Source organism: Hyperoodon ampullatus (genome assembly GCF_949752795.1).
Source record: "Hyperoodon ampullatus genome assembly, chromosome: 3".
NCBI lineage: Eukaryota > Metazoa > Chordata > Mammalia > Artiodactyla > Ziphiidae > Hyperoodon > Hyperoodon ampullatus.
Window position 1 is genome coordinate 39,578,753 of NC_136916.1, and position 13,985 is coordinate 39,592,737.

Genomic DNA, 13,985 nt, shown 5'->3' on the forward strand with positions numbered 1-13,985 from the left:
TGTGATAAAAGATTCCAATGGACAGGATCTGAATTATTCCTAGATCTTAGAGGGAATGAGGCAGGAAATGATGGCAAAGGAGCGGGTCAGCCCCAAAGGTGGCTGGTCCAATCTTAACTACCGATGTCAGGAAACACACCAAATGTTTCTATAGCATTCTTTCTGCTGCATTTTCTTTATTTCAAGCCACAGGTCTACTTGGAGTGTCATGCAGCTAGTGGCTTATAAATAAAATCAGAGTCTATGAGTAGTGTCATCACATTAATAGACAGAATCACTGGATTCTCTCGATAGGTAAAGAGCTCGCATCTTTGGAATCCATGAGTTGGTAGTATTTATGGCATACCTGAGAGGTACCTTGCTCCGATTAACATTACCATGCTACTCACTATAAAAAAGCCCAAGGGTAGACTACAGAAGATACTAGGGTCACCACTTTCTGAAGACTGAGTTGTAACCCAACCCATTGACTTCATCACAGCTTTCTTCCACGTAGAATAACGAATTTCACTTTCCTCAGCGTTGATCTGAGGTTCAAACCGCTCCATTGTGACAGCTGACAAGTCCTCAGGTTCCAGACTCCAAACACCAACCCCTTCTGCAGCACCTGCTGCCATGGCAGCTCCCAGGGCAGTTGTTTCAGGCATCGAGGGCTTCACTACTGGGATATACAGAATGTCTGCTTGTAGCTGCATCAGAATTTTGTTGTTGGTCATTCCTCCATCTACCTGCAAATGGCTGAGCGGAATTCCACAGTCGCGGTTCATGGCGTCCAAAATCTCTCGAGTTTGGAAACAAACAGCTTCTAATGCAGCAAAAGCAATATGGCATTTATTGGTGAACTGAGTGAGCCCACAGATGATCCCTCTTGCACTGGGCTCCCAATAAGGTGCATATAGTCCTGAAAATGCTGGGACGAAATAGCAGCCATAAGAAGTACCTACTTCTTTAGCAAGTTTCTCAATTTCCTCAGAGGTCTTTATAATTCCAAGATTGTCCCTTAGCCAGCGAATAACAGCACCGGCTATAGCTACGGAACCTTCTAATGCATAATACACTGGTTTGTCTCTGCCGAGTTTGTAAGCCACTGTGGTCAGAAGGCCATGTTCAGAAAATACACACTTACGGCCTGTATTACATAGTAAGAAACAGCCTGTTCCATACGTGTTTTTGGCTTGTCCATCCTGGAGGCACATTTGTCCCACCAATGCAGCAGATTGGTCCCCCAAACACCCAGATATTGGTACACCTTCCAAGGCCCCAGCTTTCATTAGGCCATAGATCTCAGAAGAACTCCGGACATTTGGAAGAATTTTCATTGGAATTTCAAAAAATTCGCAGAGCTCTTTATCCCATTCCAAAGAATGGATGTTGAAAAGCATCGTCCTGCTTGCATTTGTTACATCTGTACAATGGACACCTCCACTGGCTCCTCCTGTCAAGCTCCAAATAAGCCATGAATCAACGGTCCCCAAAAGAGCTCTATCTTCTTCAACTGCCTTTTGAACTTTTCTCACATTGTCAAGGAGCCAACGAAGTTTCACTGCACTGAAATAAGTGCTAAGTGGAAGGCCTGTCTTGGACTTGACAAAGTTATTATTTCCTGGAATTCTTTTACTAAGACTCTCAACGGTAGACTGGGTTCTTAGGTCAAGCCACACCACAGCATTGTAGAGAGGCTCTCCAGTTAACTTGTCCCAGACTACAGTGGTTTCCCTCTGGTTACTGACACCAATAGCTTTTATGTTGGAAATATCAATATTGAGCTGTCCAAGTTTCTCACACGTTTTCTCTATACACTCATAGACAGAATGCAGAATTTCCTTAGGGTCCTGCTCCACCCATCCTTCTCTTGGAAACTCTTGTTTTATTTCCACTTGATGATGACTAAGTAGTTCGGCTGTTTTTGAATTGAAAACCAAAAAGCGCGTCGAGCTGGTGCCCTGGTCCACTGCTCCCACCAACGGCCCCAAAACTGCTTTCTTCGCCGCTGCCATGAAACCAGCTTCGGGTCGGCGGGCGGTCGCGGCCCGTTTCCTTGGTGACGGCGGCTGGCGGCGAAGGGGCGGGCGGCGAGTCTGGAGGGACGGGGGGTGGGGGTGGGGGGGGGTGGGGGTGGGGCGGGCCGGCAGCAGTAGATCTGCCTCAGTCATTTTAAAGGCTGTATGATATTCAGTGGTATGGATTGTATCATAATTTATTTAACCAGTCTCTGATATTGAAGGATATTAAGTTTGTTTCCAGTCTTTTGAATTTTTCACAATGCCCCAGTGAATATTCTACATATGTCATTTCATATATGGGCAAGCATATCCGTAGGATAATCTTCTGGAATTGCAATTGCTAGATTGAAGACTCTACACATCTTAAATATTATGGTTTTTTGCCTCTATAAAGGTCACATGCATTGAAAGTGCATAGAAGGAGAATGACGGTTTCTTCACATGCATGCCAACAATCTGTTAGTTAGCTTTGTCAAGTTATCCAACCTGATAGGTTTTGTATGTTTAAAATCCATTTTACTCCAGTTACTATTAACTATTTTATCTTGTCTATATTTTCCTATTAGACTGCTGATCTTATTGATTTGTAGAAGCTCTTCATATATTAAGGGAATTAAACTTTTATCTGTGGTATATGTTGCAAATACTCCCTTCAGTTTGTTACTCTTCTTGTGTAACTCTTCTTTTTTTCACAGAAAACTTTTATTTTTTGTTGGTGTATTCAATCTTTTCTATCATAGTATCTGGGTTTGTACTATACTTTTAAAAATGGCTTTCCCACCCCAAGAATGTAAAAGTTCTTCTGGTACTTTTGTGGTTTTATTTTATACATTTTAACCTTTTTTTCCATCAGGAATTTATTTTGGTATAAGGAAGAAGGTTGAGATTAAACTTTTTTTTTTTTCCTGGTAGAGACACAGCTTATCCCAACATCATTTATTGAATACTGCATCCTTTGTTCTACTGACTTGAAATGTGATATTGACCATGTGCTATATTTTTGCTTGTATTTGGTTATGTTTCTAGAATCTGAAATCTGTTTCATCGATGGGTTCTCTAAAGGTAAAAAATAGACTGAAGGAGGGAAGGTCTATGTGAGGAGGTGATATTTCACCGAGGCTGGCAGGGCCTTTCAGGTAGAGACAACAGCATGTGCAAGGGCCCTGAGACAGGAAAAGACTTGTTTGCATTAGAGGAAGTGACAGAGAGAAGCCTGGTGTGACTGGCCCCCAAGTCAGGGAGCAAGTGGTACGAGATGAGGCACGCATTTGGGAGCCTGTGAAGGGTCTTAAGCAGGGGAGTTACCCAGTCCAATTTACATAGGTATTTTAAAATCTCTCTTTTAGAATGCTCAAGATGCTTGTTGGATGAACGAAGCTACTATATGTAAGTTTCATTCTGCAGGGCCCTTCACTCTTCACTCTTGGGGTTTCCAGCACAGCCACCAGGCCCTCCCGCTCCCTCTGCCTCATTGTGCAGAAAGTAGTGAGACTGGCATATTAGCCAGTAATTAGCTTTTAATTAGAAAAGCATGGCTTTGCCTTCATGAAGGGACAAATACCTTTAAAAATCTAATTGCTTTAATTGAATGAATCTTTTACCAGATAGTTCTGAAAATTCTAGTCCTTTCATTAGAAGCCCCATCGAGCAAAGCCATTTGAAAATGCTCAGTTAATATAGCAGTCACTGGAGCATTGTGTTGAATATACGTAGTTGTTTTATCATGAAGGGTAGCCTGACTCTTGACCAGAACAATGCTTTTCCCGTTCAGGGCCTCTCTTGTAGGTTCTCTTGAGCAGTGCTACTCAAAGAAAAGGTCCCAAACTAGCAGCATCAGTATCACCTGGGAGCTTGCTGAAAATGCAGAGTCTCAGGCCCCACCCCAGACCTCTTGAAACAGGATCTGTGAGGTTGAGACCAAGAAATCTGTGTTTTAAAAAGCTCTCCAAGAAATTCCTAGGCACACTCAAGTTTATATTCAAAACTCAGAAGGTAACTAAGAAGCTTTGTCCCATCAGCCTGTTGGAGACAGGGTCCCCAGCAAGACACCCTCACAAAGAACTTGTAGTCATATGTTCACTGTACAAACAATTATGGAGCAGCTAGAGAATGCTAGACACTTCCTAGGGATTGGGGGTACAAGAGAGTTCCTGTCCTTTAGGAATTTTGTCTAAGAGGTTTTTTTGTTTTTGTTTTTTAATAACGTGAATGGAGTCATTTTAGAGGGAAGTCCAGGATTCTGTGGGAACCCCAATGGGTGTATCTGAGGTGTTTTTTGGTCACCCAGCATCAGCTTTCCCTTTTGGGGGGTACTTTCCTATGCTTTGGGGGAATCACCTCTTTCCTACTCTCAGTCTTTTATGTTTCAGGAAAAGCTGGGCCTACCCCAGACTTCCAGGGTGGTTGAAGCTCACAACCCAGGTCACAGAGATTGCTGTAGCAAAGGACCCAACCCCCCACCAGAGCCAATGAGAGGCAGTGTGGCTTCAGTGGATTTTTGGGAAAGAGGCTCTCCCCATTAGATGTGAAGTTGAGTTGGTATGAGGTCCAGAGCTGCTGCAGTCCTTGGCAATCCTGAGGAGAGAGGCTGTCTGAGAATCAAGACAACCCATGAAGGAGAAGAGAGTCAGGCTAGGACACGGAGTCACGCAAGTCCTGGTGACGTTGTTTAAGCCCTTGCTCCAAGCCAGGCCTGAAGCTAGCTCACCCCCTGGAATTTTCAGACATGGTGAGGTAATAAATTTCCTTTTTGCTTAAGCCAGTTTGAGTTGGGTTTCTTATACTTACAACCACAAGAGTACTGATTTTCAATATCAGGACAAAATTATAATACTGTATTTTACTATTTATTTTATGTGATGTGAAAATACTAGCATTAATACTGGTATTTTAAAATTAAGTATTTGAAATTCATTTTTAAATAATCAGTGAAACTAAAACCATAATACCTTCACATATAAAATACATATAAACATATTACAAAACATCAACTAAAAGTGTTAAAGTATTAACATTATACAAACGTTACTAAGCTAATATCATCCTGATATACGATATTAACCACGACTAGCCCTGCTGCTTCCACTCCATGCCTTATCTCCTGGTTCAGCTGGCAGCTCTTCCTGTTGTCTCCTTTAGGCCTTGGATGGTTAAGGTTGCCCTCTGTTGCTAGTCTCTGCGCAGCACTATCTCTTTTTTGTTTTCTCTAAACCCTGCTCACACCTTTGTAAACTGCCCCTTTATGAAACTCTTCTCAATTACCTAGTTTGAGTGTGCCATCTGTTTCCTAATACACATCTCAACCCCAAACCAGAAACACTCATGGAAGAATGTTACCTGCTGCAGCATCCAGTCTAGCTTGAGGGGAGGGTGATCAAGGCAGGCTTTCTTAGGGAGAAGCTATGTGCACTGTTTTGGAGGGATGGATAGGAGTTAGGCAGGAAAATGGTGATACAGCTCACCCCTCCAGACTGATCCATGGGCTCACCTCCTCCAGGAAGCCTTTCCTGATCTGGAGGAGCTGGGAGATGACAGGGAAGACATTCCAATCAGAGAGAGCAATACAGAAAGCAATACACACCAGAAGGCTGAGAGCTGCAGGTGTTTCAGCAAGGTATGAACCTAGGTCATATGGAGGAGTGGAGGTAAATGGACGGCTAGAGAGGTTGGCAGAGTCCAGGACTCTACTTTGCCCAACATATGATGTGTTCTTTAGTATCTGGCCAGACCAAGGATGATAACAAGTCACCCATGGGGCGTGGACCACGTCTTCTGCTTGGATGTTTGAATTGGTGCTCATCCTTGGTGAGAGTGAACCGGGTTGTGGTTGGTCCATGGGTTTCCCAAAAGCCCAGGAAGACCCTGGAGGGACCCTTAGTGCAGAAGACTTCTCTTTCCAGGAGCAAATATAGGGGATCCTCTCAGCTCTGACCAAAGGGCTTGGCCAGTAAGCTCAGGAGGTGTTTCTTGGTGAAATGATTGTGCCACTGAATATACATAGAGGGAACAAACAGCTGAAGCTGGGGATGGAAAGGAAACTAGTTCTGAAACTCTTATCAGCTAACCATGCCAAAAAAAAAAAAAAGTCATTCCAAATGGCTGTGGCTAATTAATGGCCTTAAAGGGTGGCTTCTGGCTGTGTGCTTAGACACAATGGTGAGCTTGGGAGCCAATGACTCCCAATGACTTTCTGCCCTCAGCTGTGCAAGGAGATGGAGGCTCAGTTGATCTGGGAAGAGGACCTGGGAATTGGGGGGGTCCTGACACTTGGAGGACACCTTCTCCCATGATGCTCCAAACCTAAGACAGAAGGAATATGAATACTCAGGTATGCCCACCTGAAACACAGGTAGACTCAGGGAAACCACAATTTATTTCTCTTTGACATGTGATGGAGAAAATGGGGGCAGGAAAGGAGAGGGAAAGAAAATAGCTATTTATTATTTACGTGACAAACATAGGCTAAGTTCTCTTAAAAACCTTACAAACATTGAGAGGTAAGCATTATTTGTGTCTATTTTATAGATGATAAAATAGAGAATGAAGAGGTTACAAAAATTTCTCAAAGTCACACAACTAGTAAAGGGTGAAGTTGGGATTTGAACCCAGGCCCACCTGGCTCCAAAAGCCATACTTACCTCTTTTACTGAGGGTCTAGTTGTTCTGAAAATTGACATTAATGGCGTCTTTGATTTAAGAGCTAGACAGCGTGTGCTGAGCCTGAGGCTGGACCTAGTTCCACTGCTTACTGGCTGAGAGATGCTGGGTAAGGTCTATGAAACTTTATTATTCAGCTTTTGCAGCTACAGCTAACAGTGGATCATTGTCATGGAAGAGAATCTATTTAGAAGTTGTAGTGCAAATGGTCGCCAGAAAAGGATTATAAGGAATGGCAAGCTTTTCTTTGTCTTCTGTGTTTGCCACCTCATTCCCTGGATGGGGACAGAATTTCTCCTGGGTCAAGTCCCATATTGATACTTCCTTGTGCGTGTCTTTGATTCATTAACTTAGGAAAGGCTGAGAAGCGAACTGACCCTTTTGATCACTGTCATTTCCTCATCTCTGCCTTCCCCATCTAGCCTCACTCTGGAAGCACTGGCCCAAGTGATTTCCAGGGTCTTGGCTAGGGGTTTGCCTACCCGTCCGTGGTTTGAGGCTTGCCCTGTGCCATACAGCTGGCACCACCTAAAACTGGTCTGGAGCCATTTTCCCTCAGCACTTCACATGCCACATGCCAGCTTGCTCCAGATTGCCCCAGCTTCTGATCTTCCTTTTCTGACTTGGCAAATCAACCTTCCTTCTTTCCTCAACTCCCCTTTGGAGTCTTCCTCCCACTACCCTGCCCCTGGCTGCCTGTCCCACCCAGCTCCTGGAACCCTCTACCTCAGTGCGGCCTACATGGCCTTTACTTCCACTAGGTTCATTTTGGCTCAATGGGCAGGACACAGGAAGAGTTAAGGCTTCCCGTATTATGACAGAGTCATGGTCTTCCTGAGGGGCTAGAAATTTGGACAGGATTGAACATGTCTGGTCTCAGGTCTAATTTATGAATTTCACCAGTTGAGTTTGGGAAAGCTGGTGTGCACTTTGGTTTTTTTTTTTTTAATTCACTATTTTATTTCACTTCATTCTATTTTATTTTTGGCCACACCATGTGGCATGTGGGATCTTAGTTCCCTGATCAGGGATCGAACCTGTGCCCCCTGCATTGGGAACACGGAGCCTTAACCACTGGACCGCCAGGGAAGTCCCTGGTGTGCACTTTGGATAAGAGAGTTGCCTTTGAGGAGAATTCCAGACACTGAATCTGAAAAGGACCCGAGGGACTTACTCCAGTGTACCCCTTTCATAGATGGGAAAACCAATGGCACACAACTGATTTTTGGCAGAACTGGAGCCAGAATTCAGATATTATTAGATTCCCATTTTGATACTCTTTGCCCCATACTGTATAGACAAGCAAGTTTTTCTTTGCATTTAGGATGTTTTTTCCCCCTAAGAGGGATAGTCATTTCTTACTGTCAGTTGCAAGCAGTGGAATGGATAGAGAAGAGGATCAAATACAGCAAAGAGGTGATGTGTCAGGCACTTGCTGGGTGCTTTTACAAATATCTCAGAGACAACCTACCAATGACTTATGAGGCAGATCTTCTCTGGATCTACTTTAAAGATCTGGAAAACTGAGGCTTAGAGAGGACAAATGACTCTTTAAATGACTACTCGTAAGGGGTGGAAGAGAGCTTCCAATGGTGGCTTGTTTGCTTCTAAAGGCCAGTCTTCTCCTAATGCCACACTGTCTTTTAAAGTGTGTGTGTACATGTATGGGTGTGAGCATGAGTACATGTATGAGTGTGAGTGAGAAAGTAAGTGTGCGTGTGTGTGTATTTGCAAAACTTTCCCAGACACAGGTGGACAGAACAGAAGCCCTGAATGGAGTGGCAATGGTCTGTGTCCCAGGTCTGCTTGATGGAAGAGGATGAGGGTGCTGATACATGGAAGTTCCAGGATGGCTGGCTTTGCATTCCTTCTCATTAGAGCTGGTCCAGGCTGCCATGTCAGGAATGAGCTGAGAGACCTTGAGTCAAGGCAGGGTGGCCAGCCATCTGGGGGTTACAGAGAATCCTCTGTCCTGAAAGGGGCCCTTGATATTATCCTCAAATGAGGTTATACATGCAGTCCAAGATCTGCTGACAAGATGGAGAGGAGAAGACATTCATCACACGGCCCTGAGCACATAGCATTACTGAAGCACACAGCCTACAGTGCCCTAGGAATTAATAGTTCATAAATCCTATCATAAATCCTATCATTATTTTGTGGGTAATTATATTACATTTAAAACACACAATGATAATTTGTTACATGTAAACATTTAGAACAGCTACAAATATGGGGACTTGGTAATAACCATTTCTCATTCTTTAATATTCTGGAAGCCTCAAAACTGCAAGTGGTCTGGGTCTCTTTTTTTTTTTTTCTGGGTCTCTCTTGACTTCTGAGGGCCCCTGAGTGTGGGTGTTTATGTTGCTGGGATTGAGGATGCTTATTTGTGTGAGTGTGGGTGAAAGAATGTGTTTGTGAGCCTGTGAAGGTGTGTGTGTCTGTACGTGAGCATGGGGGGGGTGTTTGTGAGAGTGTGTTTATGTGCTGCTGGGGGACCAGAGTAGGACCACCCCAACCTGTGGGGACTGGTAGGGGGAGGGAGCTGTCAGAGCGCTGCAGTCCTAAGACCTCAGGGGCATAACTTGATTTGATGATTTAGCCCGAGTAACCCTCTCAAAATAGAAAAATCAAGGACCCAGTGTGGAGGCAGCCTGTCTGGGCTCGGGCTGGTAATGAGGACTAACAAGGGTTGATGGAGCCCGGGAGCGATGGGCTGAGATGGCCCCGAGCTGCCTGGCACCCTGGGCCCTGCAGCCATCCAGTGCTGCCCAGCCTGGCCTAATGCTATAACCCACAGAGATCCTCGTTGATAAGGGCCGAGGGAAAGGGAGAGAGCAGCTTTCCAAGCCACGGCAGAAGGACAGCCGGCTCTATGGAGCCCCAATAGGAAGCTGCCTCTGTGGGCTGGCAAAGCTGAGATCCCTACGTGGAACTTCCTGGAGGGTACCTCAAGTACCTATGAGGACAGGGGTCTTACCTATCCCTTGAAAATATATTACATAAATACATGTTCATTTTAGGAAACTTGGAGATGCAGAAAAAAGAAATAGGTTCACCCAGAGATCCCCGCTGTAGACATTTTGTTTGGTACCATGGGGATCAGGATGTAAAGTCGGTCCATAAGGAGAAGTATTACCCTGGACAATTCCTCAGGAATGTGTCACATTGGGAGTGGACATACCACCTCTCAATCTATACAACCCAACCATTTTCCTCTGGGATTGGACCAGATCACTGTTTGGTAGTTGAGCCCCAGAAAAAGTGGTTGGCTTGCTTTTAGGGGACAGGTAGTATGAAAAATGCACATCTTGAAACATTAGATTACACTCAGCATGGGAGGATGCTCATGTCCTGGAAAGCAAATGGGAATTGAGAGGGAATTTCAGCAGCCTCATGTCCCCATCTCACTCATGGGCTCAATGAGTAGAGTGGCAGGTCAGATCTGCACTATTTAAGCTTTTCTCTGTCTCCCACCCCCACCCTCTGTGGAGTGCATAGAGGTGAATTCAGAGAAGTTAAATGCATGTATGATGTGACTCCACTTTGTATCTTTTCAAGCTTTGTCTATGCATATGAACACATCTATATGATTGGTTGGTTGATAAAAACAGGATCATACTTTATATGCTCTTTTCAGCTATTAGATCCTGGATATCCTTCTATATAATATCCATATCATACTTTCTCATGACCTCCTAGTATGCTGCTGAGAAGATAATACCATCATTTGTGTAATTATGTAATCCTTTATTGCGGGGCATTTACTTTCAAACTTTTGTTATCCTAATAATTGCTGCAATAAATTTCCTTCTACAGGAATCTTTGCTTTTCGATCCAATTACTTTCCTAGAAGAAATGTCCTCAATGAGGAATTCTGCTTCAAACATATTTACCAGTTTAAGTCTTTGGTCCCAGCTCACCTGCTATTTTCACTCTTATGCAGGGAAAGGGAAGAGCTCAGAAAAATTTGATCAGTATCCCAGAAAGAGGTGGATTGGTCCTATCTGTGTGGTGAAGGGCATGTGAGAGTGGTTCCAATCTAAACCCCTCTATTTTGTCTTATCATCTTCCATCCACCTCAATTTCCCTACTGTTTGCAAATAGGATGAACTAGGCTCAAGTTGCCCCTGGTTTCCTTGGAGCAATAAATATGATCCATTACATTTATGGAGCGCTTTACAGATTTTGAAACTATTTTATGAGTTTTATGTTGTTGAATCTTCACCAGGCAGGCTTTGTTAGTTCTTCACTTGGCAAAGGAGGGGATGGAGGTCCAGAAAAGTTAAGGGAGTTTCCCAAGTTCACAGACATCAGAATTGGGTACCAGGCCTTCTGAATTTTAGTCCAGCAAACTGAAAGTGCTGCTCGGATCACAAGGTAGAAATAGTCAGGGTCTTAGCTCTCTGTCCCATTCGTAGCTAAAGGGAGGAGCCAGGCTTCCTGGCTGGTGGACAGCTGTTGTTTCTGCTTACCCAGCATCCATTCTCTTTTCCTTTAGTAACATACTGAATTTGGTTTGAGAACCACCATTAGGTTAGTAGTTGCTAACTTAAAGTACATGCTACATTTTGTCTGGCAACCCTCAGCCTCACCAGGTGTTGTTTCTCTGCTGGTGCCATCACTTCAATAGTTTGTTCCTCCATTCTTTAAGGCCAGGTGCTTTTGGGTGATGAAATACGTGGGAGGAAATATATGGGAGAAACACATTCTCCCCTTCAGACTTCATCTTGTTCTCCCTGTTCAGGGTATGTATGTCACCCAGATCTGGCATATTCTATCCCTTTGGATAACAGTTGATTCAGTGATGAACATCTGACCCAAACTGGATCAATGAGATTCAGTCTAGGGACTTATTTTTTTTCGAAGGTGAAACTGTCTTCCTACTCAATTTGGAGCTGCCAGGAGCCACTGTGAGAGGGAGAACCTGCTTCAGAAATCTCATCTGAGGATACCCAGTGCAGAGGAAAGCAAAGCTTGGGGATGGAGACAGCAAAATCTCGATGACATTTTTAAAATATTGATGTATAGTTGATTTACAATGTTATGTTAGTTTCAGGTGTACAGCAAAGTGATTCAGATATATATATATATATATATATTATATATATATGGCTCTTCTTTTTCATATTCTTTTCCATTATGGTTTATTACAGGATATTGAATATATATCCTGTGCTATACAATAGGACCTTGTTGTTTATTCTTTATATAATCGTTTGCATCTGCTAATCCCAAACTCCCAACCCATCCCTCCCCTGCCCCCGCACCCCTGGTAACTGCAAGTCTGTTCTCTATATCTGTGAGTCTGTTTCTGTTTCATTTGTGTCATATCTTAGATTCCACATATAAGTGATATTGTATGGTACTTGTTTTTCTCCGTCTGACTTACTTTGCTTAGTATGATCATTTCTAGGTCCATCCATGCAGCTGCAAATGGCATTATTTTTTCTTTTTTATGGCTGAATAATATTCCATTGTATATAAGGACCACATATTTATCCATTCGATGACATTATTTTATCATCTGGAAATCCTGCAGATGTTGAGACCTTCTGCTTAACCCCTACAAAAGCAACAAATGGGACCTCCACTGCACCAGAACTTCTATTACTGCTCCTGCAAAACTACCTAAGACCTAACACTTGCTCGTACCCTCACTGTTCTCCCTTCTGCTTTGCCAGTCTCATGCTGATGCATCTACTTGAAGGAAGCTAGTCTCATGTCTATACCTTATTTAAAAGGAAGCCGGGAAAATGTAGTTTTTGGATTATATCTCGGAAAGGCAGACTTTACAATGTGGAAGCATTCAAAAGTTACAGATGTTACTACGATCTACCCCTTGGCTGCCTAGCATCCATATGTGCCATGTTTTTATACTTGCATTTCCAACCATAATAGTAGCAATAACCTGTGCTTGCTTAAAATGATACAGCTATCACTTGGACAGTCAAAATGCACTTCCTCAAAGGAAGGACCCAAAGTTTCATTAGTTTCTGCACCTAGATACAAGTTCAGGTTTTCTGGGTGATGACCATATCTCCTCTGGTTGTCATAATATCATACTGATATTCTGTAGCCTGTGGACTAAATTGTAGCCTCACATAGACTATATAAAATTTTAGAGAAAAGGGGAAGGAAGAAAAAAGAAACTTTATTAAATACTAGATATGTACATGACAGCAGGCAAAGAAGAAAATGTGGCTAGCTGCCACAGAACTTACTGATGCAGCTGGCTGTGACACTGCGAGGGCGTTTATAGTGTCCTTCCTCCAGTGCCCATTTATGTTCCCTTTGTCTTCAGCAAATCAGCTGCCTGTGATTCTTTATCTGGTGGGGTGACCCAATCTTCATTCTTGGGGAATCTGAATACTTACTGGCTCTGTCCATATGGGGTTAGAACTGTTAACTTTTTATCACTGGATATGGTAATTTTAGATGTGCCCCAGGGGGTCCCTTGGTTTACAGAAATAGTCCTTTCTGCCCTCATGTGTGACAGCAGTCTACTTTGATAATCCGGATCAGTCATTTTGTCCAACAGGGCATAAGTCTCATATGTCCATGTTGAAGTCTCAGGTTCCAATTCAATGGGCCTATTATTGTGTCCCTTGGTAAAAGTATCCCTCCCATTGGTTCAAAGGCTTTTACATCAGTAGAACCCAAAGTCACAGAAGGCAAAAATTTAGCAAGTGGTTCATTAGTCATCATGATGTGAGGAGCTACTCCCACCTCTTATCTCTAGGGGTGAAACTGGTCATTAACTTAAAGGATATAAAGATGTAGACATAGAGAATGGACTTAAGGACACGGGGGGTGGGGAGGGGGAAGCTGGGGCGAAGTGAGTGAAACATCGACACATATACACTACCAAATGTAAAACAGATAGCTAGTGGGAAGCAGCCGCATAGCACAGGGAGATCAGCTGGGTGCTTTGTGACCACCTAGAGGGATGGGATAGGGAGGGTGGGAGGGAGACTCAAGAAGGAGGGGATATGGGGATATATGTATGCATATGGCTGATTCACTTTGTTGTACAACAGAAACTAACACAGCATTGTGAAGCAATTATACTCAATAAAGATGTATAAAAAAATTCTGAAAATGAAAAAAAAAACTTAAAAGAATAGACTACATTTTGTAGAGCTACATTTTGTGAGATTATTTAATAACCTGTTTATTGTGAGCTTCCTCCTCAGTAGAAACCACAAAGTATTTCCACACTCTGTCCTTTCTGAGAGGTCCATTCACGTGCCTCTTCTCCAATAGTCCTTGTCACCAATCCTCCAATCTAGTTATCTTCAAGTCTGATCAAACCATTAGCCA

General features: G+C 43.3%; 1 protein-coding gene across 1 annotated transcript; it reads right to left on the reverse strand.

The window, feature by feature from the left end:
• Positions 1-335: 335 nt before the first annotated feature.
• Positions 336-2,069, reverse strand: LOC307050389 (glycerol kinase; the record flags this gene model as incomplete). The annotated part of the gene is made up of 1 exon (XM_079700403.1): positions 336-2,069. Exon 1 carries the CDS (start codon positions 1,995-1,997, stop codon positions 336-338), a length of 1,662 nt encoding a protein of 553 aa, XP_079556529.1. The 5' UTR covers positions 1,998-2,069.
• Positions 2,070-13,985: the final 11,916 nt, after the last annotated feature.